This window comes from Pongo abelii, chromosome 15 (genome assembly GCF_028885655.2).
Source record: "Pongo abelii isolate AG06213 chromosome 15, NHGRI_mPonAbe1-v2.0_pri, whole genome shotgun sequence".
NCBI lineage: Eukaryota > Metazoa > Chordata > Mammalia > Primates > Hominidae > Pongo > Pongo abelii.
The window spans coordinates 24525896-24548684 of record NC_072000.2 but is presented as its reverse complement, the minus strand read 5'-3'; the positions used below and the strand labels follow the sequence as shown (position 1 = coordinate 24548684).

Sequence of the window (22789 nt, the reverse complement as noted above, 5' to 3'; positions counted from 1 at the left end):
AAGTGCCTATTTCCTTGCATAATCATCAACAATGGGTTTTATGCATTTGAAAATGTTAACTGATTGGCATAAAATGGCACCTTATTGATTGAATTCTTTTTCTTTTTATTTTTTTAGAGATGGAGTTTCACTCTATCCCCCAAGCCATGGAGTATAGTGGCAAGATCATGGCTCACTGCAGCTCAGGGACTCAGGGAATCCTCTGCCTCCTGAGTAGCTGGGACTACAGATGTGCGCCACTATCTCATCTAATTTTTTATCTGTAGAGATGGGGTCTCACTGTGTTGCCTAGGTTGGTCTAGAACTCCTGGCCTCGAGCAGTGCTCCCACCTTGGCCTCCCAAATTGCTGGGATTATAGGCATGACTCTCCTTGCCGGCCTATTTTTATTTTTTAGAGACAGAGTCTCACCATGTTGCCCAGGCTGGCCTCAAACTCCTGGGCTCAAGCCATTCTCCCTCCTCAGAATCCTGAGTAGCTGGGACTATATGTGCATGACACCTGCACCTGGTCAGCATCTTTTTGCTTTAAATTGCTTTAAATTGCATTTATTTAACGACTATGAGTACAAATAATCCTTCATAGATTTATTGGCTATTTAAATTTCTTTCTTTTTGGTAAATTGGCTATTTTGTCTTTATCAATGTTTTATTCTTTTCAATATTAATACTAACAATCTTTTAGCAATATGTTATTCTCTGTCATCCCTCCTTCCTCAACTTGTCATTTGAACTTTACCATTATTGTGATTTCTTTTTTTTTTTTGCATAAAAAGTTTAAAATTTTTGCTGGGTGTGGTGGCTCCCACCTGTAATACCAGCACTTTGGGAGGCCGAGGATCACCTGAGGTCAGGAGTTTGAGGCCAGCCTGGCCAACATGGTGAAACCCTATCTCTACTAAAAATACAAAAATTAGCCAATTGTGGTGGCATGCACCCATAATCCCAGCTACTCGGCAGGCTGAGGCAAGAGAATTGCTTGAACCTGGGAGGCAGAGGTCGCAGTGAGCTGAGATCATGCCACTGCACTCCAGCCTGGGCGACAGGAAAATAAATGTTTTGTTAAGCATAGACTGTGTATAGAGTGCTAAGGGAGCACTGAAGACCATAATCATGACGGTAGCCGCAGAGGCCAAGGGAAGCTTCCCAAAGTGGGTGAGTACTGAGAGGGAGTCCTGAAGGACAGGTGTGGGGCTAGGACTGGATAGAACAGCCTAAATAAGGCATGGAAGTAAGAAATAGATATGCTAAAGTAACAATTTTTGACTCAGTTATTTTGACATCATATGACTTTGACTTCCCGCTAGTGGTTTTGTTTGTGGCAGGCCAGGTCTCACTAATGCAGGCCTCCATCACAACTGTTTCAGTACTGACTGATTGGTTTAGTTAAATATTATGAACTAAAAAAAGCCAGTGCCCTTATACAAAGGCTGGAATGTAACAAAAGCCCATCAAGAGTTTTGCCTAGGCCTTTCCTGGGCCTTAAAGCATGACAAAATAATGAAGGAATTCTTAACAGGACCCATTTAGGATTAAAAAAGTTTCACTGGGGGTCTGAAGAAACTCCCCAGGCCTCTACAAACAAGTTTTTTGGAGGTCTGAAAGAACTCCCCAAGCCTCCGTGATTTAGCAGGAGACAAGACAAGGGTAATCACCGCAAGACCTTGGCCCATTTAGATTAAGTAATCTAATTTACTGAGGCTTCAGAGGAAAGTCTTCAGGACTCAGACTTTAGTTATAGATTAAAAGAAGTAAATCACTTATGTCTTTAGACAAATGCACACTTACACATAGACATATAGCTTAGAAGATATAGAAGCTCTGGAAAACTCTATAATTTTGAGTTGGTCTGGCAATAATTTCCAGGCCTTCTCCCTGTAACTGGTTACAGAAATAAAACTCTCTTCCACTGGCTGGGCAGGGTGGCTCACGCCTGTAATCCCAGCACTTTGGGAGGCCTAAGTGGGTGGATCACCTGAGGTCAGGAGTTCAAGACCAGCCTGGCCAACATGGTGAAACGCTGTCTCTATTAAAAATACAAAAAAAAATTGGCTGGGTGTGGTGGTGGGCGCCTGTAATCCTAGCTACTCGGGAGGCTGAGGCAGGAGAATTGCTTGAACCTGGGAGGCGGAGGTTGCAGTGACCCAAGATCATGCCAGTGCACTCCAGCCTGGGTGACAGACTGAGACTCTGTCTCAAAAAACAAACAAACAAACAAACAAACAACTCTCTTCCTCCTCAGTTTGTCTGCATCTCATTATTAGGCCCGGAGAAATAGCAGCCCGACCCTCAGTTTGGTCCGGGAACAGTTTTTTTATTGACATCTCACTAATGTGTGCAACAAACAGCCCTGACCCTCACCCAGCCCATCACTGAGTCAGTGCTATCATCATCATCATCCTTGGGATAATCAAAAAAATCAAAAAGAACAAAAAAAAAAAAAAAAAAGGAGGGAGAGGGAGAGAATGAAGTGCAAGGATGAGATGGAGGAGTCTGTCATACATATTAATTAATAATTTAGTGCTTGCTTCAGTAGCACATATACTAAGATTGAAACAATACAGAGAAGATTAGCAGGGCCTGTGAGCAAGGATGACATGCAAATTCTTGAAGCATTTCATATTTTGTGCAGTACCAGAGATCATTTCACTAATTGCTGAGTAGCACTAAGGAAACAGTGTGAGTCAAAGCAAAACGGGTGGAACCCAATATTGAATTGTGATTTTCCCTACACAAGAAAAAAAATGAGGCGGTGTTCACTGGTTGTGGCCTGAAGGAGTCCTACATCTGCAGTCAAAGCTGGAGATGCATCCCCTCACCTCAGGCTGTGACAAATACTCAAGCCATGTCCCAAGACCTGCAGTGGCCTCCAAGGCCCAATTCATGTTCAAAGAGCAAATAAGACAAAGACTCAAGAAACATCTGTTAAGAAGAAAAACATTTTTTGATACAAACAGGAAAATCAGATAGTGTCCAGGCTTTTTGCATCTCAGAATGATAAGGACCTGGGCTGCAATCTGTAAGTTGGCTACCATAGCTATGTAACCTCAATAGAGGCCAGAGAGTGGTGACATTTGAGGACCAGTTCCAAGAACAGACAAATATTTTGAAACTTAAGTGAGAAATGGCTGGTAAAGAAAATGTCAACAGACTCATGAGAAGCAAAAATAATACAATGGTGGTAAAAATTGTATTCCTTTAAAACCTTCTAATGAACTGACCAATTCAACTATAGTAATTGTCATACATAAATTTGAGGATAATAATCAAACTCTGAAGTTGTTACCAACTGAAGACGACCCCCAATGTCAACATATGACATTAATGTAAGACATTTCACCTTAACAATAATAGTAAACAGAAACAAATGATTGCAGAAAAACAAAAGCAAGAGGCTGACACGCCCAAGAAGTCTGTGATAGAATCTTATTGAGGCCAAATTGTTTAGTCTAAGTTTCATTCATTTAGAAAACCTCTACAAGTCAAAGATGAGAGTTCTGCAGCAACAAAGAAATTTTCAATTACTATTCCTAAAGCCACAGAGCCTCAGCTTATAAACACCAGCAGCGCAACAGTGAAAAGTAATAGAGTCTCAAATATAACTGCTACTGTTACCACACAATGGGTGAGTTGGTCGCTTGGCCAGTGACAGTCCAATGACCACAACCAAGGAAAATTTAACAAGGGGATTTCATTACTTGCAACAAGTAAGGAGAATACTGGGGATAATTCCCAAAGCAGTTCCTCTCGGAACAAAGCTAAAAACAGGGCTTGTATTGGACTGCTTAGCTGAGTCATCACATGTAGAGGTGGAGTAAAGTCATCAATCATGCTTCTTCATATATCACATGTATAGAAAGTGGCAAAAAAAAACTCCTCCTTGGGTGGGACTTTTTGTATGGTAATGTGGGGAGTTTGCCAAATTCATCTCCAATTCAGAGGGCATCTCTGGATCGAATGGGTTTTGTTTTGCTTCTTCCTGGAACTTTTTGAAACAACAAAAACTCAAGGTGCAACAGTGTGTACTTGTTCACAGTGTGTGCAAGGACCCTGGGTTACACTAAATGTAACTTGGGGTACACCAAATGTAGTGCTAAGTTTGTGTGATCTCTTATTAGAAGTCATCCAATAATACCCAGGACACTGTGAAAGAAGGCATTGGTAGAATCTCAGCCTTGTTTACAATCAGGAAAAGGTCTCATAGAAAAGAATTATTACAATCAAAAACAGTTTTATCTAGGGTCAAAACCAGTTCCTCTCAGGACATAGAAAAGAGATAAGGGCACAATCAAGAAGCATGGCATCTGATCTATTGGACAAGTGGTTGCCAAAATAAAGTAAGTTTTAAAAAGGAAAAAAGAAAAAGGAGCATAGCATGTGAAATCGTAGCCAGGCCTGCTTCATCTTATTGTTTTAAAAAATTATTTTTTAAGCCAGGCACGGTGGCTCACACCTATAATCCAAGCACTTTGGGAGGCCGAGGTGGGCGGATCATCTGAGGTCAGGAGTTCGGGACCAGCTTGGCCAACATGACGAAACCCCGTCTCTACTAAAAATACAAAAATTACCTGGACATGGTGTCAGAAGCCTGAAATCCCAGCTACTTGGGAAGCTGAGGCAGGAGAATTGCTTGAACCTGGGAGGCGGAAGTTGCAGTGAGCTGAGATTGCGCCATTGCACTCCAGACTGGGCAACAAGAGTGAAACTCCATCTCAAAAAAAAAAAGAAAAAAAAACAACAACTATTTTTTTACAGACAGGGTCTCATTATGTTGGCAAGGCTGGTCTTGAACTCCTGTCTCAAGGGATCCTCCTACCTAAGCCTCTCAAAGTCCTGGGATTACAGGTGTGAGCCACAGCTCCCACTTGTGCTTCATCTTCTAATGCCAAACTGATAGAAAAATCAAAACCTATTGACCAGTGAAGACATACTATAGCAAAACCAACTGCTGAAGGTAGATCAACTCAATCCAAAGAAAACTCAGAAGAGAGAAAAGCTCATCTTAATGAGTGGAAAACTGGCAAAGAAAGAGTGCTGAAAAGGCCTCCTAACTGAATAGTTACCTAGTATGAACCTTAAGAACAAAACGAAAAACCAGTTGGGTCCTTTTGGACTACCATGGTAGAAGATGAACAAAAATTATTTACTGAAAAGGTAAGCAACACATTTTCTGAATGCCTAAACCTAATTAATGAAGGATGCCTAGAAGAAGAAATACTGGTCACACTGAACAATCTGATTAAAAATATTCCAGATGCCAAAAATCTTGTAAAATATTGAATATGTCTTGCATATACTGAACCAACCCCAAGTCCTATTGAAAGTATTCTCACAATCTATGAGAAGGCCATTCTGGCAGGGGCTCAACCTATTGAAGAAATGCGACACACAATTGTAGATATTCTACCAATGAAGAGTTAAGAAAATGTCAATTTTGGAGAAAATATTGAGGAGGCTTGTGTAACCAAGGAACAAGTCCAGGAAGTCAACACTGAAGATACAACTGTTAATCTAGAGTCAGGAAAACCAGAAATGGGGAATAGACATCATATTTTTTTGTACGCTTCCACAGGCACTGAAGAGAACCGACATCATGGAAATGTGCTATTTCAAGATTCTGAAAAATAGCAAGACGACAAAACAAAAGATCCAACCAATGATGTTAAAATCCCCAATACAGAAACTAGGGCAAGTTGCTTAATTAAATATAATGTATTTACTATGCCATACTTGCAAAGTGTAAAAAAGAAGGTGCAATTTGATTAAACAAATTATACATTTAAAGAGCTTAAGTTTTAAATACCAGTGAGATGTTTTCAATGTCAGCATAAAACTTTAAACCTGCCTGGTATGTTAAAAGACCATTATCCTTGCATGTCTTCATTGGAAGAGGTAACAGAGTTGGGAAGCGATACTGATCCCTTTGTATGCTGTCCTAATGCAGCACTATGCTGAATGTACTCTGAGGCTGAAATAACAGATGAAATAGAAAGCTCTGGTAAGGAAAAAAAAAATATCAATGCTACCTCCCTCAAACTGCTATCACCAAATCATGAAGTGCAAGAGAGGGCACATGGGAGATGACGCCGAAGAGTAGGCAGGAGCCAAATCACAGAGGTCCATGCACCATTTTAAAATGCTTCGACTTAAGCTTGTGGGCAATGGGGAGGACCGAAAAGCTTTTAAGCAGAGAAGCAACATGATTTAACTGCCAAGGAGATAGGAGGAAATGCTCAAACCTGTCTCTCTGAGCTGGGGGTTGGGTTGGATTTTATAAGCATAGGGTAATGAGGTGTGATCTGATTGCATTTTGCAATGACATGATGCCAGGAGGCATGATATGACTGGATCCTGCCATGGGGTGATGCCAGAGCTCATCTGATTGGATTCGAGATCCTGCTATGCGGTGTCTGCTTCTCAATTCAGTCCTCCCCACCCTTCTTGGTCTGAGTACTCAGGTTTCCCCTGTGGTAGAACATGTGTTCATCTGGGCATGCTCAGGTTACATGACTTTCAACCTGGGGTCCATGGCAACAGAGAAATAACTTACAACTTTGCTACATAAAAGTTGAACCAGATTGGCCTGATGTGGTTACAATAATACAACACAGAAAATTCAGAAAAATGGGGTAGGGGGCAAAAGCTAGGGCAGGAATTCAGATTTTGGATGTGCTGTTTGGTTATGGTAGATCTTCGTAGGTCTTTTTAAATACAAAGATCTTGAGAAATTAGACATTAAGTTCTTAAAACCTTTCTTATCATATCCTTCTAAGGCATTGTTTTTCAAAGAAAGAAGTAATTTTGCTTCCCAGGAGACATCTGGCAACGTGTAGAGATATTTTTGGTTGTCACAACTGGAGGGAGGGGTGCTACCGACATCAAGTAGGTAGGGCCCAAGGTTGCTTCTCAGCATACTACAATGCACCAGTCTTCTATAAAAAAGAATTACCTGGCCCAAATATCAAAAGTGCCAAGATGGATACATTCAGTTCTAGGGACTAGAGGAATACCAGCATCTTATTTTACAATTTTGTCCAGTGCCAGACACTGGAGAGTATGGATGGGTCAGTTAAAAAACATCACCACCACTGAAAAGCCAATGTAATCTGAGTGTTGGCAGAGAAATTAAAAGTTATCTAATTCAACCACTCAGCTGATATCTGAATATTTGCTTCAATAACCTGTCACTGCATGAGAAAGTTTATTGCACAAAACAGCTCTAACATATCCACAGGCTGAGAGCCCAACTTGAAAGCATTTCATCTTTTGAAAGGTGTTCAGTTTATGTTTTTCAGTCTAAAATTGGCCTCTCTATAACAAGTAACCACTGGACCCAGTTTCACTTCTTAGTTACGCAAAGAACAATTTCTTTTCATCATAATTATCTTTGAGGCTTGTAAAAGCATAAATTCTCTTTCTCCTGTGCTATGACTTTAGCTTTACATAAAGAATAAGAGTGGGCCGGGCGCGGTGGTTCATGCCTCTAATTCCAGCACTTTGGGAGGCTTGGTTGGGTGGATTGCTTGAGCTCAGGAGTTGGAGATCAGCCTGGGCAACATGGTGAAACCTCTTATCTACAAAAAATACAAAAATCAGCCAGATGTAGTGGCATACATCTGTAGTCCCAGCTACCTGGGAGGCTGAAGTGGGAAGATGGCTTGAGCCCAGGATGCGGAGGTTGTGAGCCAAGGTCACGTTACTGCACTCCAGCCTGGGGCAACAGAGCCAGACCCTGTCTCCAAAAAAAAAAGGAATAAGAGCGAGCACATAGCATTTTCTTTATATATAAAGAGAGCATATAACGAGGCAAAGCAAATAAAATTATATTTTAGTAGTTTGGACTTGGGTAAAAACAAGAAAACTTTATAATGGCAAGGGAAAACTGTCAAGAATCAACAAAGAAAATTCATTAACTCTGGACAGAAATTAGGAAAAGCTTCTGATAAGAAAAATAAACCAAAGATTCAGATGCTAAGTGGAACCAAGAAAAATAGGCAACACAAAATATAAATGAAATAAGTCAGAAAAAAGAAAAACAGGTAAGGAAAAACATAAAAGAAACAGAAGATGATAGTAAATGGCATCTGAATTTTAAGGAGAAGCCAGCCTAGTAGCAGTTTACCTGTAAGTATGGCTGTCTCTGGCCTGAGGCCCTAGGAAATTATACGAGCAGGCCTTTCCTTCTGAATTATTATAATGGGGACATCAGGTTAAAGCAAACACCAAAAGCAGTCTTCTTCTTCTTCCACCTCCTCCTCCTTTCCTTTCTCCTTCCCCTCCTCCTCTTCCTCCTCCTTTTTTTTTGAGAAGGCTGGGAATAGGGGTTATGGGAGCCGGGTGGAGTCAGGAGAGGGGGCTAACAACTAGGGGAAAGTTGTATGAATTTGTTAGCAATGGGAAGATTTTAACTATATAGGTATATATAGTTGTATATATACATATGTGTGTATGTGTGTATATACACATACATGTTTCACAATGAAAAAAAATAGCAACTAAAAACATTTTCCTGCCTTCCCTCCTGTGCTCACTGCTTAGTCACCAGCAGCAGCAGCCCAGGTCAGGGCAGTCTCTCACATTCCCAGTTCCCTGGAGATGGACCCCTGATCACTGTAGTACATAGATCCTGTCATATTTATAGGAAACACAGTGACTCAGCGACAACACCACTGCCACTGTCCCGCCAGTCCATTAATCAAATGTCAAATTTGAGGCAGCACTGGCTGGGCCCGCCAGGATGAAGGGTGTGGACGCAGAGCAACACACCCTTCTGTTTTCTTGTCTAGACCCATTTTGTGTGGGCTTAGAATCCAGAAACCTGATGGGAGACTCTTCATTTCTTACTGAAATTAAGAGCATCCCAGTCCCAGGTGGCAAGGGGCAAGAGACTGCATTCTTCAGGCCAAGCAGGCGCGGTCAGCTTCAATTACCCCTGGGTAGTTGGGTTCACTGAATTTGGTGGCTCCTGGCCAGGACTGCATAACAGACACAGAGGCCCGAGGGTTTGCAGAAGACCAGGAGGGGCCCTCCGCCTCCTGCCTCATTATGAGGCCCAGGTTTCCAGCCAGGCCGAGTGTGCTGCTGCCCTCAGGGGCCCATTGCAGAGGAGGAACCTGGGGAGCGCCCCACACCATGGAGAGGAGAGTCTTTCTCCAACTAAGCCACTGCCAAACGCCATTACCTTAGGAAAGGCACTTTGTGAGACCTCAACCTGGGCAGCCAAGAGGCCACGAGATGGCAGCAGAGGACACAGCCCTGGACACGAAACCTGAGCCATCTTGCCAAAAGGCAGATTCAGAAACAGAAAAGAGTTCATTTGTGAAATACTGTCAGTTGTCTATAATCACGTATTAAAAGCCAGAATAAACGACAGAATTTCAAAGAAATGAGGGTAAAATGTATTCACATGGAGAATTTCCCTACCACCAGTGTGCCACAGCTGCATATGAAGCCACATATCATGAACTGGATTTCTTTAATGTTTAAAAGAATAGATAGGGGTCACGGCCTTTAAAAACTGACGTCAGCAGAAACCTTGTCAGTTTCTTCTTTCAGTGAAGTTCCCATTCAAGTAAAATGAGTGACCTCCACAGAGGCTGCCAAACTGATGAAGAAAGAGGCAGATACAGTGGTTTCTGGGAATCACTGCAGCAAAGCAGAACGCTGTCATGGAGCAGCCCGGGACTGTGGCAATAGGCAGTGTGGAGGGGGAATAATGAGGAACACAGGACAAGTCTCAAATAGTCTTTGCTTGCAGCTGGCAGAGGATAATGCACAGGAAAGCGGCATTAGTAGCACTGGAACTAAATCCCAAATCTGACTTCTCATCTACTGCGCCTTCCATTGTTACATATTCCCACCTCCCCCACTCCTCAGTTGTGACTAACAAATATGTCTCCAGACCTTGCAAAATATCCTCTGGGGAACAAAATGACCTTTCTCTGAGAACCAATGCCCTCGAGGGATATGATGAAAAAGGTTTTATCAGAAAGGTTTTAAGAATTTAATATTTAATCTAAGACTCTTGGACTTTGCAAGGTCTACATGAACTGTAACATATATCCAAAACCTGAATTCCTACTATGTTTATCTAATGCAGACTGATGATTGAAGAACTATAGCTGAACTGGCTCTTGAGTTTTAAAAAATTATCATTTAAACTACTTCTTGCCTCTACAGGCAATTTATTTTCAACCTCTGAAGTGGTTTATAGTTTTAAAGTACTTTTCCTTGTGTGATTTTATTTTAGCCTTGATACTCCAGTAAGGCAGACAGAATAAATATTATTACCATAACCTCCAAGTGCACAAAATGTAGTTCAGACAGGTTTGACTTGCCCAAGCAACAGAATTAGAATCTAGGTTTCCTGAGTCCCAGTCCTATTATTTTTTTGAGGAAAAATTTCTAGTAAGAACTTAGGGGTTCATGAAACCAAACCAAAGAAGTAGGTATGGGCATAACTGCTGGAACAGATAAATTTCAACTGCTAAGCTGTTCAAAAATCACCACAAATTATTAATTCCATTTCTTTTTTTCTTTTTGAGACAGAGTCTCGCTTTGTCTCCCATGCTGGAGTGCAGTGGTGTGATCTTGGCTCACTGCAACCTCTGCCTCCTGGGTTCAAGCAATTCTCCTGCCTCAAACTCCCGAGTAGCTGGAATTACGGGCACCCACCACCATGCCGGCCTAATTTTTGTATTTTTAATAGAGATGGCCACCATGTTGGTCAAGCTGGTCTCGAACTCCTGACCTCAGGTGATCCACCCTTCTTGGTCTCCCAAAGTGCTGGGATTACAGGCCTGAGCCACCGAGCCCAGCCAACTGTTTCTTTTAATGAGGTATTTCTGCTTCCCCTCTCCTTGGAGGCATTGCCCTTCTGGCCTTAAGTTGGGTGTGCCTATATGACTTGCTTTGGCCATTGAATGGGTGGAAGTGACATGAATGTATCACTTCAGGGCAGCATTTAAGAGTCCATGAACAATTCTTCATGCTTACTTCACATTCTGAGGCGGGGGGCGGGGCAGGTAACCTTAACCTTCATAGGGACAGGGTAGCATCTCAAAATGGTGGCGCTCCATGAGCTTGGGAGGAAACATTTGCAATGAACAGAACCCCTTGCCAGCCTACTTTGGACACGTAGTATGAGAAATAAACCTTTGTGGTTTTAAGCCACTGTGGTTTTGGCATTTACCGCAGCAGAGCCTAGCCTAATCTGACTGATAGAGGTTAATTTCCATGGTCATCAAGCTTCTCTGGAACTAGAATGCAATATCTAATGTGATTACCTCACTAAAACCTGGAAAACAGAACAAATTGTTAATTTTCTTCCCTCAGCTTCCTCATCTACCACCACCTTCTGACTTTCAAGAAAATTATTCTTTTCACGGCCCTGCACACATGAGCTCTCCATTATTCTGGCAGTTAGACTGGGGAAGAGGAAGAAATGCAGAAGGCCTAGATCTTTTCTCCATTCCAGAGCCTGATCCCAGAACTGTCTCCACCCACCAGTACTCACACTTAACCTTGTCATAGGAAGATTACCACTCTTCCAAGGTGTCACAAACAGAAAAGCGCTGCAGCGGGCGCCACTGCAATGTCAAGGCAAGGCAGCCAGGCTGCGCTGTATCCTCACTGGTGCCTGGCCCTGGCCAGGTCGGGAGAAGCAGCATTCTCTAGGGAAAGAAGTCTTCTCAAGTGGGAACAAAAATGAGTGTGAGGCGAACAGCCATCCCGGGCACTATGTGAATTTGGGGTGAGTTCTCTTGGTACTCCAGCTGTGGTCAATTTCTAGTTTCTAGCGGCCAGCAAGCTGCCCAGCTGCTGCTGCTATTGGGACTCCCAGTTCTCCCGGGCTTTTCCCAAGCCCAAGCGAGCCTGTCATCTTTGCACACTTGCAAAGGTCGTAAACGGTGGGGGTGAACGCAGCCAGAACTTCAGCAACCCGACCGCAGCCGAGATCAAAGGTCGGCGGGTCAGCCCAGAGGCCGAGCCTGCGCAGTCCCGCTCCCGCGTTGGAGATAAAGGGTGGCGGCAGCGCGGGCTCGTTACACCGGAGTGCTCGCAAGAGGCGGGAAAGCGTTAGGGAGAGACGCGGGTCGCAGCGTCCCTCCCTCTGCCTGCCCTATCTACCCGCCTGCCCAGCAAGCCTGTCCATCTTCAGCGCCCAGGCCCTGGGGGTGGGGGGGGGACGAGAAAGGCCCCGCGCTTCTGACTCATCATCTCCAACCCCTTTCTCGCGCGCGCTCCAAGTCTCAGAACTTCGGACCTGGGCCCTCCTGCGAGGGGGTGCGGCGACAGCATCTGGGAAGCCCCAGCTCTAGCGAAGCGTCAGCTCCGAGCCCTCGCCAGTCTATGAAGCTGCCAGCGCAGGGTTGGGAACCCAGATCCAACTTTCTATTGCAGTGGCTGGGGGAGCGGCACGCCAGTGCAGGACCGCCCGCCCGGCTCCTCCCCGAACGCGGGGCCAGTGGTTGCGTCCGAGAACGCGCTAGGCTAGGCCCCGACTTCCTCGCCTCGCGTCACTCAGCACATCCAACAGCGCCCCTACCGCGGAGAGAAGGCTCTTTATTTCCTAGCCGGTCACGGGCTAGTGGGGCATCTTGGGACTTGTAGTCTCCGCTACAGCAGAAAGGAGACGGATCGAAAGGGGAACTGGGGCGCTCCTGAATTGGATTCAGGGAGTTGGCGTGTGCAGGGTCCGGGATTTGGAGTGGATGGGATTATGAAAGGTGGACAGAAAAGAAAAGTGCGATGAGGCAGATGTGAAGCTGTATGGGGAGGTGACAGGAAGAGAGGATATGGATGGAAGGGAGAAAGCAGCTTTTCAGGGTGGTGAGGTGAGGATATATTCTCGTCCAGGTGTATCTTCTCCTAACAGGGAAGGAAAGAAAAAAGGGCCTGCTCTGAGTGAAAACTGAAGGCACTCCCGGACTTCCTATTGGACTCGAAGGATCCCAGCAAGCTTCTGAGTTTGGTGGGGTGGGATGCAGGAATGTCTGGAGAGCATTCTCTCAGGGTGGAAGGAGAGCAGCACGTGTCTGTTCCCGCTGTCTCGCCCTCTCATTTGCTCCTGTGCTGGCCACCGTGGGACCATTCTCCAAACCAGGAACCTCTTCCAACTCAGAGAAGCCCTGAAAACCAGAGACAGGTGTGAGCAAATTGCAGCGGTGAGAAAGGAGAAACCCCAGACAGAAACAACTGCTTCCTCCTGCCCAATTTTTTATCCTGTTTCCCATAGTCCTGCCAATATTTAGGCAGCTTCCTAATGCTTTCCCACTCTTTTAACCTCAATCATTTGGATTCCCAATTCCCTCTTACCCACCATTAGGGGAGAAATGTTCAAAGCCAGAGAAAGCCAATCAGTTTCATTCTAGGACCTCTTCTTTTCTCTCCTGCCCCATTGTTTTCCCTTAAGTGCCATTGACCAGGATAGCCAGTGGAAAAATTAGTTGGCAGCTAGCTATTTGTGCTTTCTTCCCTGCCGCCATACCTCCTGCAGCTCTTGATAGTGCAGACTCTGGCTCCTGCAGCATCCTGGTTTCCTCTGGCTCAGCAAGAATAGGGCGTGCACTGAGACCAGCACTCCCCCTAGGGTGAAGGCCTCAGCACTGAGTTCCAGCACCAGCAAGCCAGCATGCTGCAGGTAGACAGGGCTGAGAATGCAGGGACCCCGCACCTGTTTGCCCCTGCCCTTTTCCCTTGCCACCTCCTCTTGCCTCCTTATCCTCCCACCTTCTCCTTCATTCACCAGTACCTGGGAGGAGGCAGTTGGGGCAGGCCCCAAGGCTGTCTTCATCACCTCGACCACCACCACGATGAAACCCAAGATCAAGTTGAAGGTGTTGAATATCATCATGGCCCGCACCTGCCAATGAGCCAGCTCAGCCCTGCCCAGCCTAGGGGAGTCATTCCAACCTCAATCCCCACTTGCAGCCTTGCTGAAGACAAAACTCAGCTTCTGCTTCTCAGCCTCCAAACAAGGCCATAAGCACTCTAACTTTTTTGCTTTCCTCCTCAGTCATTGAGGCCAGTCAGTGGTGACAGCTGAGAGAATGAGTCAACACTTAGCCACTTACTTCCTAGGCTGAGGGTTGTAGGTGTCTGTTTTAGGGAGTGGGAGAACAGTGCTGCATTCTCTTCCCTCTCACCTTCCAGAGGCGGGGTGCTCTGCGAAGCTCCAGAGTGACAGTCCCAGTGAGGAGACCCTGCATGGTGAGAAGGGCAAGTGTTGAGCTCTGGTCCCATTAGGAAGGGGCCCTGGGACCTTCCACCCTCCCTTGTGGTGGGTCTTACTGAGGCTCCAGGCCCAAGAGGCAGCGCTGTGGCCATGTGACAATCAGAGTTCAGGCAGGCGACTGAGACAGCAAGGGGCACCACAACCACTGCCAGCCATAGCTGGCTCACCTGGGGGTAAGGGCAGGGTAATTGGGGAGGAACTGTCAGGGATTCCCTCCCTTCTCATAACTCCTACCTCTTTAGAGATCACGAATGGGATTGAATGCAGGGTGGAGGAAAGCAGTCAACCCAGAGCAAGGAAGTGATCATTAAAAATTAAGTATCATTTAATTTTTTCTGCCTCATATTGTAGTTTAGTTACTTACCTGTATGTTTTCCCCCACAAGATGGAAGCTACTTGGGAGATTAAGGGTCTTGCCTTGTTTATTTCTATGTTTTCCTCTACCCTCCTCCCATTCAGAACCTAGCCCAGTTTCTGGCACATGGTAGGTGCTCACTTAACATGGATGGATGGATGGATGGAATTGAATTGGGTAGAAGTGGACATGCTGAGACCTGGGATGGGGTAGCCTGGCCTCACCGCTAGCACCAAGAGGTGCCCACTCTGCCTGTGCCTCGCCCAGTGTTGTAGCTTTTCCAGACGAAGGCTGTGTCTCTCCTGCTCTTGCTCACCAGCTCTATCTTCCATGGCTCCTTTGCCCACAAGAATTAGGTGCTTCCTAGGCTGGGAAAAATGCGTTATAGGTTCTGTCTATTAGGAGACAGGATGTGCAACAACATATCTTTCAGCTACACCTCTGCCCACTCCCAATATCCAGGGATTTGAGGTCCAGGTCCTCACACCTACCTAGTCTGAAGCAGCTACTCCAAAGGGATGGGACCCAGCTGGGTCCTAGGTCTCCTAAGGGGCTTGATAGCTCAGAGCAGACGACAAACTTGTCCTGGCAGAGAAAGGCTGTCAGGGATGGGGTGTGGTGGGGCAAAGGTTTCTATGAAGGCCTAAGGATCTAGGGAGTGGCCCTGGGTAGATACCGGCCTCAGTTCACTCCAAAGATGTCTAACCCGACCTCACTCTGTTCCCATTTCTCATTACTCCCATTTCTGCCCATCCTGGGTTCCTTTTCTGGTTTCACTTACCTCATCCCCATGGACACGATCACTCTGGACCTCAATTCCCCCTCATTTCCATATGATCTTACTCCTTTCTTTGGCTTCCTCCTCAAATTATTTGTCCTTCCCTAGAGATCCTACTTTCTGTCTAGATTGGTCCCCTGTCATTACTACTTGCAGCTTTGCCCCCAGACCAAGTAAGGTTGAATTCCAGTGGCTTTCTTGCCTCTCACTTTCTGGACAGTCTCCCTTCCCTTCTTTCTTGAAGGTTTTACTCTGAATTGAACACTGACTCAATGGATGGGGGGGGCCTGTTTATGGTGGGGATTGTTTTTGATTCAATGATAACCTGCAACTGGATATATATATATCATACATCATGGTCCTCAAATAGTGAGTCTTGGGAAGAATGCTATTGCAACAATTAATATTTTTGAGAGAGAAGGTGCCTCATGGCCAGACAGACCTGGGCTGGAATCTTAGCTCTGCTGCTTCTCCATCTGTGTGATCTTGGATACATTATTATTATTATTATTATTATTAGATTATTGAGACAGGGGCTCACTGTCACCTAGGCTGGAGTGCAGTGGCATGATCATGGCTCACTGTAGCCTACACCTTCTGGGCTCAAATAATCGTCCTGCCTCAGCCTCCCAAGTAGCTGGGATCACAGGCACATGCCACCATGCCTGGCTAATTTTTAAATTTTTTGTAGAGACAGGGTCGTCTCACAATGTTGCCTAACCTGGTCTCAAACTCCTGGGCTCAAGGCATCCCCCCTCCTTGGCCTCCCAAACTGCTGGGATTACAGGTGTGGGCCACTGTGTGTCCTGATAGATATGTTTTTCTACCTATTCGCACCTCAGTTTGTTCACTGATAAAAGGGGGCTAACAATATGACTGTGAAGAGTTGTTGATTCAGGGTGGGTGTTTAATAACTATTAGTGGTGCTGATGAGGTCACACTGATAAGTCTGATGCCCATACACTAAAAGTGTTATTCAGAAGGAAGCTGGGGACACATTTCTACAGTCAGAGGCACAACCAGCTGGGCCCAAATATACTCTATAGATCAAAACAAATCCGAGATCTACCTAGGTGCCCTTGGCAAGTTGCTTAATCTCGCTGTTCCCTTATCTATAAAAGGAAGCTAATAATACCAGTCTCAAGGGGTTGCTTTCAGCATGGAAGAGAACTTAGCCCAGTACCTGGCACACAAGTGCTCAATGTTAGTGGCTATGATCATCATCACTATTATTATTTCTTATTGTTGACGATAAGAGGAGACTGCGCCAGAAGACTCTAGAAGTTAGTACGAGGAGGGAGGCAGGGTCCTGGGAGGCAAGTGATCTTTTGTAAGCCACTCCTGCCCCATCAGTGCTGTGCCAACATCGGCAGGTCATTGTATCTACTCTTTTCTTTCCCGGGGAGTGGGAGTCATGTTTTAAAGAGATCCAGAAAACTGTTGTGTGTCTACTCCTCCTCAATTCCCACGTGCATTGATTTTATTTGGTGGCGATGTGAAATGTTGGGCTTGCACTGAGGATCCCCGAGCCTGCAGGCCACTGGGGAAACAGACTTCCTGAAGCCTCATTTTTCTTACTTGTAAATGGGGGCTAATTTAATTATAGAGGGTTATTGGAAAGATTATACACTATTAGATAGGTGAACAGGCATTCAGTAAATATTGACTAAATCTGAGTATACTACTTAGCAGTTTGTAGTCTAGACTACAATCGCCTGGAAGGAAGGTACCACTTCTTTCTCATCCCTCACAGCGCTGAGCCCAGTGCCTGGCACTTAGTAAGCACTCAGTAAATATTTGTTGTATTGAAGAGCCATTAAAGTGACTTGAGGAATGGAAAATAGAATTCGAGAGGAAGGAGCAGGAATTGTTTATCAAGAACGGAAAGGACCGAAGAGTAACTTTAATAATGTTTCTTATACGGCCGACATTAACTATCTCTATAATCGCCCCTCCTCCTCCCCCAAAAGAGAGACAGAAATTGTAAGGGAGAGGCTTTGAGATAAAACCCCAGGAAGAACTTCCCGAGTCTGTGCATGTTGGGGCAGAAAGAGCGGCAGAGCCAACTCCTTCCCTGGTATGTCCGGGTTTAGGGAGGGAGGGGCAGTGCTGCTTGGAGGCTGGGGGAAGGACGAGATGACCTTTCAAAATCTCTTCCAGTCTCCTGTTGGAATCCTCTGTGCGCCCCACCCCCGCTCCCTCCCTTCCTCCCTCCCTCCGACAGCGCCCCCCGTCTCCAAACCGCCCGCACCCCGCCCCTGGCGGCCGCCTCTCGCGGCTCCCGGGGTCCCCAGCTCCCTGTCCCCGGAGCCAGAGCCCGGCTCCCGCGCGGCTCCCAGCCCCGCCGCGCCGCCCCCCGCATGCTAATGGCCGGGCCGCCTCCCGCCGCACACAATGCGGGCCAGGGCCGGGGGCGGGGGACCGGGGAGGGGGCGGGGGCCGGGCCGGGGGCGGGGGGGCCGGGGCCCGGCGCATCTCCCCCGGCCCCACGTAACGCTGACGCCCGCGCCGCCGGCCCGCCGCCCGCCGCCGCCGCCGCCCGCTCCGCCGCCGCCCGCCCGGGGCTCGTGAGTAGCCGCTCCCCCCACTCCCGGGCCCCCCCGTCCGCCACCCGGCCCCCGCCCCCGGCCCCCTCCCCCCTCCCGGAGGGGGGGCCCGCTCAGCGCGCCCGGCTCGGAGCAGGTGCAGGGGGCGGGGGCGGGGGAGGGGCACCGGCTCGGCCCCAAGCAAACTTCGCCCAGAGCTCCTGGGGGGGCGGGGTGGGGGTGGCGGCCTCGGAAGCCTGGAGAGCTGGGGGGCCCCAAGGGAGGGGGGGGGCCAGGTGGAAGAGCTGGGGGAGCAGACACCAAAGGGAAGGGCCAACGGGGGGGATGTGGCGGGGGAGGTGGCGGGTGTCTTTGTAGGGGCCCGAAGGCAGGGCGCGAGGGACTTGGGGGTGAGGGGCGGCAGAGCCGCGAGCCTGAGTGGATGCGCACCCCCCAACCCCCGGCCCAGGTAGGGCTGGTGGGAGGGGGAAGGAGCCCAAACTCTCTGGGAGCACGGGGTGGCGGGGGAGGGGAGAGGATGGGGGGTGCTTCCCTCTTTGCGTCCCAAACAAAGTGTCACAAAGAGCTCGGCCCGCGGCAGCAGCGGAGGCGGCTGTAACTCAGCTTTTGTTCTCCTGGCCGGGGGTAGCTGAGCCTTGGTCTCCCTATCTCCCAACCCTGCCCCCTATCATCCTTCTGGCTTATCTTCCTGGGGAGGGGTCTGGGGTGCTGCTGGAAAAACCTCTCGGGCAGGATTGCAGGTCCTACCCTACTTAGCAATCTATTTCTGGGAGGGGGATTTTCCCAGAGGCTCCCTTGATTGCCCCTACCTCCCAGTCTGAGGACTGAGGCTCACGTGGGTGCTAAGACTGACTTTTCTAGGGTCAGCTCCACTTAAAGGGACTTAGGGCTGGCTAAGAGGGGCTATGCCCCTCTTTCCCAAACCCAGGTCCTCCAGAACTTTCAAAATCAAAATCGGGGTTGCGTTAGGACATGCCTCTGGGATAAGATTCCCCATGGTGGGATGGCAGCAGGTGAGCAGGTGTGCCTTCCTCTTGCCTCCTGCTGTACCTTTGAAGTCCATGGCTGAGGTTCCATGTCCCCAACTCAGGAGAGTGAGGACAGAGGGAAGGAGGCTTCACCAAGATCTCAGTCTAAAAAGGCTGGTGAGCTGCAGAGTGGAGTGGGTTAGGAGGAGCTATCTGAGCAGTGAGGTTCAGAGGGCCATGGAGAGGAGACCATAAAAGTGAACTACTGGTGTGTCTGTGTGATCAAGGTAGTCTTCAACTAGTCTTCACTGTAGACCGCCCTAGAAGCTCCCTTTCCTTTTAACCCCATCTAGTGCAGGGGTAATCAAATTGTTAGCAGATTTGGGAGGTGTAGGATTCTCAAGAGGGAAAACTGTCATGTTAGAGGTGACCAGAGGCAGTTACAACTGGGCCCCAGAAGTCCTGAACCCTTGCTCCTTACACTTTGACCCTAAAAACTTTTGAATCACAAGACTTGAGGGACAGTCTTTGTGGTCCATTTAGCAAATACTTCTATGTAACTGTCCTTGTCGTTTCTAAGTCTTTTCACCAACCATTCTATTCTTCTCTACTGAGTAAGGTTTAGTGGTCCACACCCACTTCCCTACCAGCTGCCCCAGCATATAAGGATAATTGGCCTATTGCTTTTAAAAGGTTTCTGATACCTATCCCTGGCCCCGCATCCTTATAGAATCCAAATAAGGGCAAGATAACCCCTGATTCCCAGTGGGGGTGGAAAGTAGGTCAGTGCTGCTGTCTGGCCAAGTCTCGAGGATGGTGTTTAAGGCCTGACTATAGAAAACTCTGTGATTATTGTCCAGGGGCAATATATGCATGACCTCGGTTCCAAGGCAGTTCATAGTACCCCAGTCCCTGTCAGTTCTTTCCCCTACTGAGAAAAAATCATGGGATCAGGTGTCTGGAATCTGGTTTGATATGGAGATGATTCAGGAGATCTTGATTGGGCCTAAGAAGGCATCTCAGTGAGTTTTGTTGATTTTAGGCCACCTTCTGGGGAAACTTTCCCTGCTGGGGAATTCAGCTTCAGTTTGGGCCTTCTTGTATATCACTCTATTTCGGTTCTGGAAACTGCTATGTGCAAAGTGGTTTATTGTTGTTTTGTTTTGGGATGGGAAGCTTTGCCCTATTCTGACTCTTCTTGCCTCAGATATGAGGCCAGCTTCCTAAGAGATTTTGCTTGCTATCCTACAGACAGTTTTAGGGGCCCTAGAATCTTCTCAGAATGAGAGTATGTGCCCATAGGTTAGTCAGCTATGACCATGCAGTATTCCCAGCCACCCCCCCCCACGCCTCCACCATCTGCTTCCTCTGAATATACCAGATTGGCTGTACACCAGGATGTTCCGGGAATCCCCAGGAGAGCAACAGAATGTGATGGACCCAAATATGATGCCTCAGTAACTCATTCCAGGATGTACAAACTGTAACTGTCAGGATGCTCCTTATAGCTAATTAAAATTCTTCTAGTTACATCTATTTTCTATTAGCTCTTTCTATTTTCAGTGACATCTAAAAGGCCAAAATAATCCCTCTGGTACCACTGGATTTTTTTCTATGGTTTTCAGATAGGAACGAAAAAAAAATGCTCTAGCTTTTCTGTGTTGTATCTGTGATGCTAAAATGGCAAACAGCCCCTCTAGCACCTCATAGCTCTATTTATGGTACTGAGGTGGCCCAAGTGGCTTCTGTGGTAGCCCACTGCACTCTCCATGGTACTGAAGGGATGACCATTTGTTTTAACATCTCTCTGGGGTCCAAAAGAGTCCTGTGACTTAGAATCACAAACTTTTTTCAAGCAGGAAGGGACTAACAATATAAATTAGTCCAATTCCCTTATTCTACTGATGAGTAAACTGGGAGGTTCAGTGATTTAGTAAAGGTTGTAGGGTTATCAATGTTCAGACTAGGCCTACAATAGCCTTGTACCCTTCAGTCCTATTCTAATTCACCTTTTGTGACACTATTCAGTAAGCCTGGCTAGGCTCTTAGTCCCACGAAAGGATCCAGAGGATGAGAGTGGGTGCCCTAATTTGAAGCTACAGAAATACACATATTAAGTGGTAGTGGAGGTCGTCTAGTGACCCTTGGACAAGGACACTTTGTTAATTAATCACCTGCTAATAATAATCCTGTAGCCCAGATTCCACATGTAACAGGTACCTGCCCCTTCATGGAGTTTTACCACATCCACTAAATGTCAAAAATTAAAGAAGCCTTGGACCTCCAGAGCCTTTTCTCTCTGCTAACAGGCAGGTTGACTCCTGGCCCAGTTTTTTTTCTATTAAAGATCCTTAGGCAAAGTAATGCTTGCATCTTTGCATCTTTTTCTTTCTCAGTAACCCATTTCAGTTTTGTGATGCCTATTGTAAGGAAGTTCTTTATATCTCAAATATCCTTTCTTAGACAAAAAAAAAAAAAAAAAAAAAAAAAAAGGTTAGACCCACATTCATTTAGCCTTGACCAGATACTATTCTATATGAGGCAGAAAGGTAGACTAGATGACTTGTGGTCATCCTCCCAGGTCTGTTTCCATGAATCTTGATTCTGGGGTTTCTTCTAAGTCCTCATGCTAAACTCCTCTGCAGCTTAGGATCAGCACCGCACCCCCCCCAACCCCTATCCTCTTCCTCTCAATGATCTTCTCCTTCCCCAGCACCGGAGCTCTGCAAGTCCCAGGCCTAGGGAATTTTAGCCTGGAGAATTTTAACCCTTTCTTGCTCAGAGCATGTGCTGAGTCCCTATCTGTGCAGATGGCCCAGCCCCGCCCCCCGTCCCTCACTCCAGCCTCTTGAGCTCAGAGCCAGTGTAATCCTCCTCTTGTGTGAGGGAGCCTCTCCCCTGCAGAGAGGAGGAAAGCCTGCCTCGGAACAGCCCTGGACAAAGGGGCTCAGATGCCCCATCATACTGCAGGCTCCAAGGTTTGAAACAAGGGGATGAATCCTATACGGTATTTGCAGTTTTTAGCCCCTTCCCCAGGCTAGCTGTGCCCCTTAACTTCCACTCCTCCCCCAACTCTCTCTTCATTCCCTCTCCCTCTGGCTCCCTCCCCCTTCATGCCCCTCCCCCTCTGTCTGTCTTCAGACTCTGCTGCTGGGAGGTGTTTCTCTCCCATGCATGAATGAGTCTCTGTAATGAATGGAAATGAATGGATCAGGAATCCAGGCGGAGGGAGGGAGAATGAGGGGGGAAAGACAGAAAGACAGGGTAAGGGCAGAAGGAAGCACTGTGGAACCTGGAAGGATGTTTGGCTGGCTGCTCAGTTAGGGATCTCAGAGCAACTGGTCCCACTTGGATAACTGGGGAGCCTGGCAAGCCCACCTCATTTGCTCACCACACTGCATAGCCCAACCTACATGGGAGAGGGGCATATTGTGATGGTCTTCCCCACCGCCAGGGGGTGGGGTGGTAGCTGTGGTTGTTCTGGACCATGCATTTAAAATATAGAATTTGGGGAAGAAATCTGGATTATCTGGGAGGCTTGTAGGCTTGGCAAATCAAGAGGTACAGTTTTTGAGTATAGCAGCCCCTTCGTGCCTCAAGAAGCAAGTAGGGAGAATGGATTGGTTTTGGGAATGCAGAATGCTGAGAGTCTGGGGGTAGGGAGTGACTTTACTGCTGAAAACTAGGGCTCATTTTTTCCTCCAAATCTGTCTCTTGCTTTAGCTCCACAGCACCTGTTGCCTTCATTAGCAGCTTTTCCTCCTCTTCCCTGCACTTCCCAGAACCAAAGAATGTGAAGGGGGTCCATGGAGGTGAGTGAAGCTCTGGCTTCAACCTACAAGTACCTACAACTGTATACTCCCTCTCCTGCCTACCTCTCTCTTTGACCTCCCATTATTAGAAGTTAA

At 47.0% G+C, this 22789-nt stretch overlaps 2 protein-coding genes, 1 non-coding gene and 1 pseudogene across 8 annotated transcripts in view; 3 read left to right on the top strand and 1 right to left on the bottom strand.

Annotated features, from left to right (window-relative positions):
• The first annotated feature begins 1111 nt into the window (after nucleotides 1-1111).
• Nucleotides 1112-12080, top strand: LOC134760128 (cytoskeleton-associated protein 2-like; annotated as a pseudogene).
• Nucleotides 2519-2625, top strand: LOC134760155 (U6 spliceosomal RNA). Its single transcript, XR_010137085.1, has one exon. It is a non-coding gene; the product is annotated as a U6 spliceosomal RNA (small nuclear RNA).
• A 463-nt stretch (nucleotides 12081-12543) lies between the features above and the next one.
• Nucleotides 12544-15793, bottom strand: TMEM253 (transmembrane protein 253). 2 transcript variants are annotated; one of them, XM_063715471.1, is made up of 7 exons: nucleotides 15081-15793; nucleotides 14814-14957; nucleotides 14291-14401; nucleotides 14146-14202; nucleotides 13752-13862; nucleotides 13488-13634; nucleotides 12544-13128 (listed from the first exon to the last, which is right to left on the bottom strand). In XM_063715471.1, exons 2-7 carry the CDS (start codon nucleotides 14919-14921, stop codon nucleotides 13009-13011), a joined length of 654 nt encoding a protein of 217 aa, XP_063571541.1. In that variant the 5' UTR covers nucleotides 14922-14957; nucleotides 15081-15793; the 3' UTR covers nucleotides 12544-13008. The 2 variants fall into 2 exon arrangements, 1 of the variants encoding a protein (XP_063571541.1); XR_010136936.1 differs by lacking the exons at nucleotides 13488-13634; nucleotides 14814-14957; nucleotides 15081-15793 and having other exon boundaries at nucleotides 13752-14516.
• Nucleotides 15794-17388: 1595 nt separating this feature from the next.
• Nucleotides 17389-22789, top strand: part of ZNF219 (zinc finger protein 219) — an 11329-nt gene continuing 5928 nt past the window's right edge. The window contains exons 1-2 of one of the 5 annotated variants that reach the window (XM_063715462.1): nucleotides 17389-17444; nucleotides 22605-22693. In XM_063715462.1, coding sequence (XP_063571532.1) covers nucleotides 17404-17444; nucleotides 22605-22693 — 130 coding nt within the window. In that variant the 5' untranslated portion in view covers nucleotides 17389-17403. Of the gene's footprint in view, nucleotides 17445-17590; nucleotides 17935-21758; nucleotides 22694-22789 lie in introns of those variants that run through there. The other 4 variants (XM_063715460.1, XM_063715464.1, XM_063715461.1 and 1 more) reach the window with 4 other exon arrangements.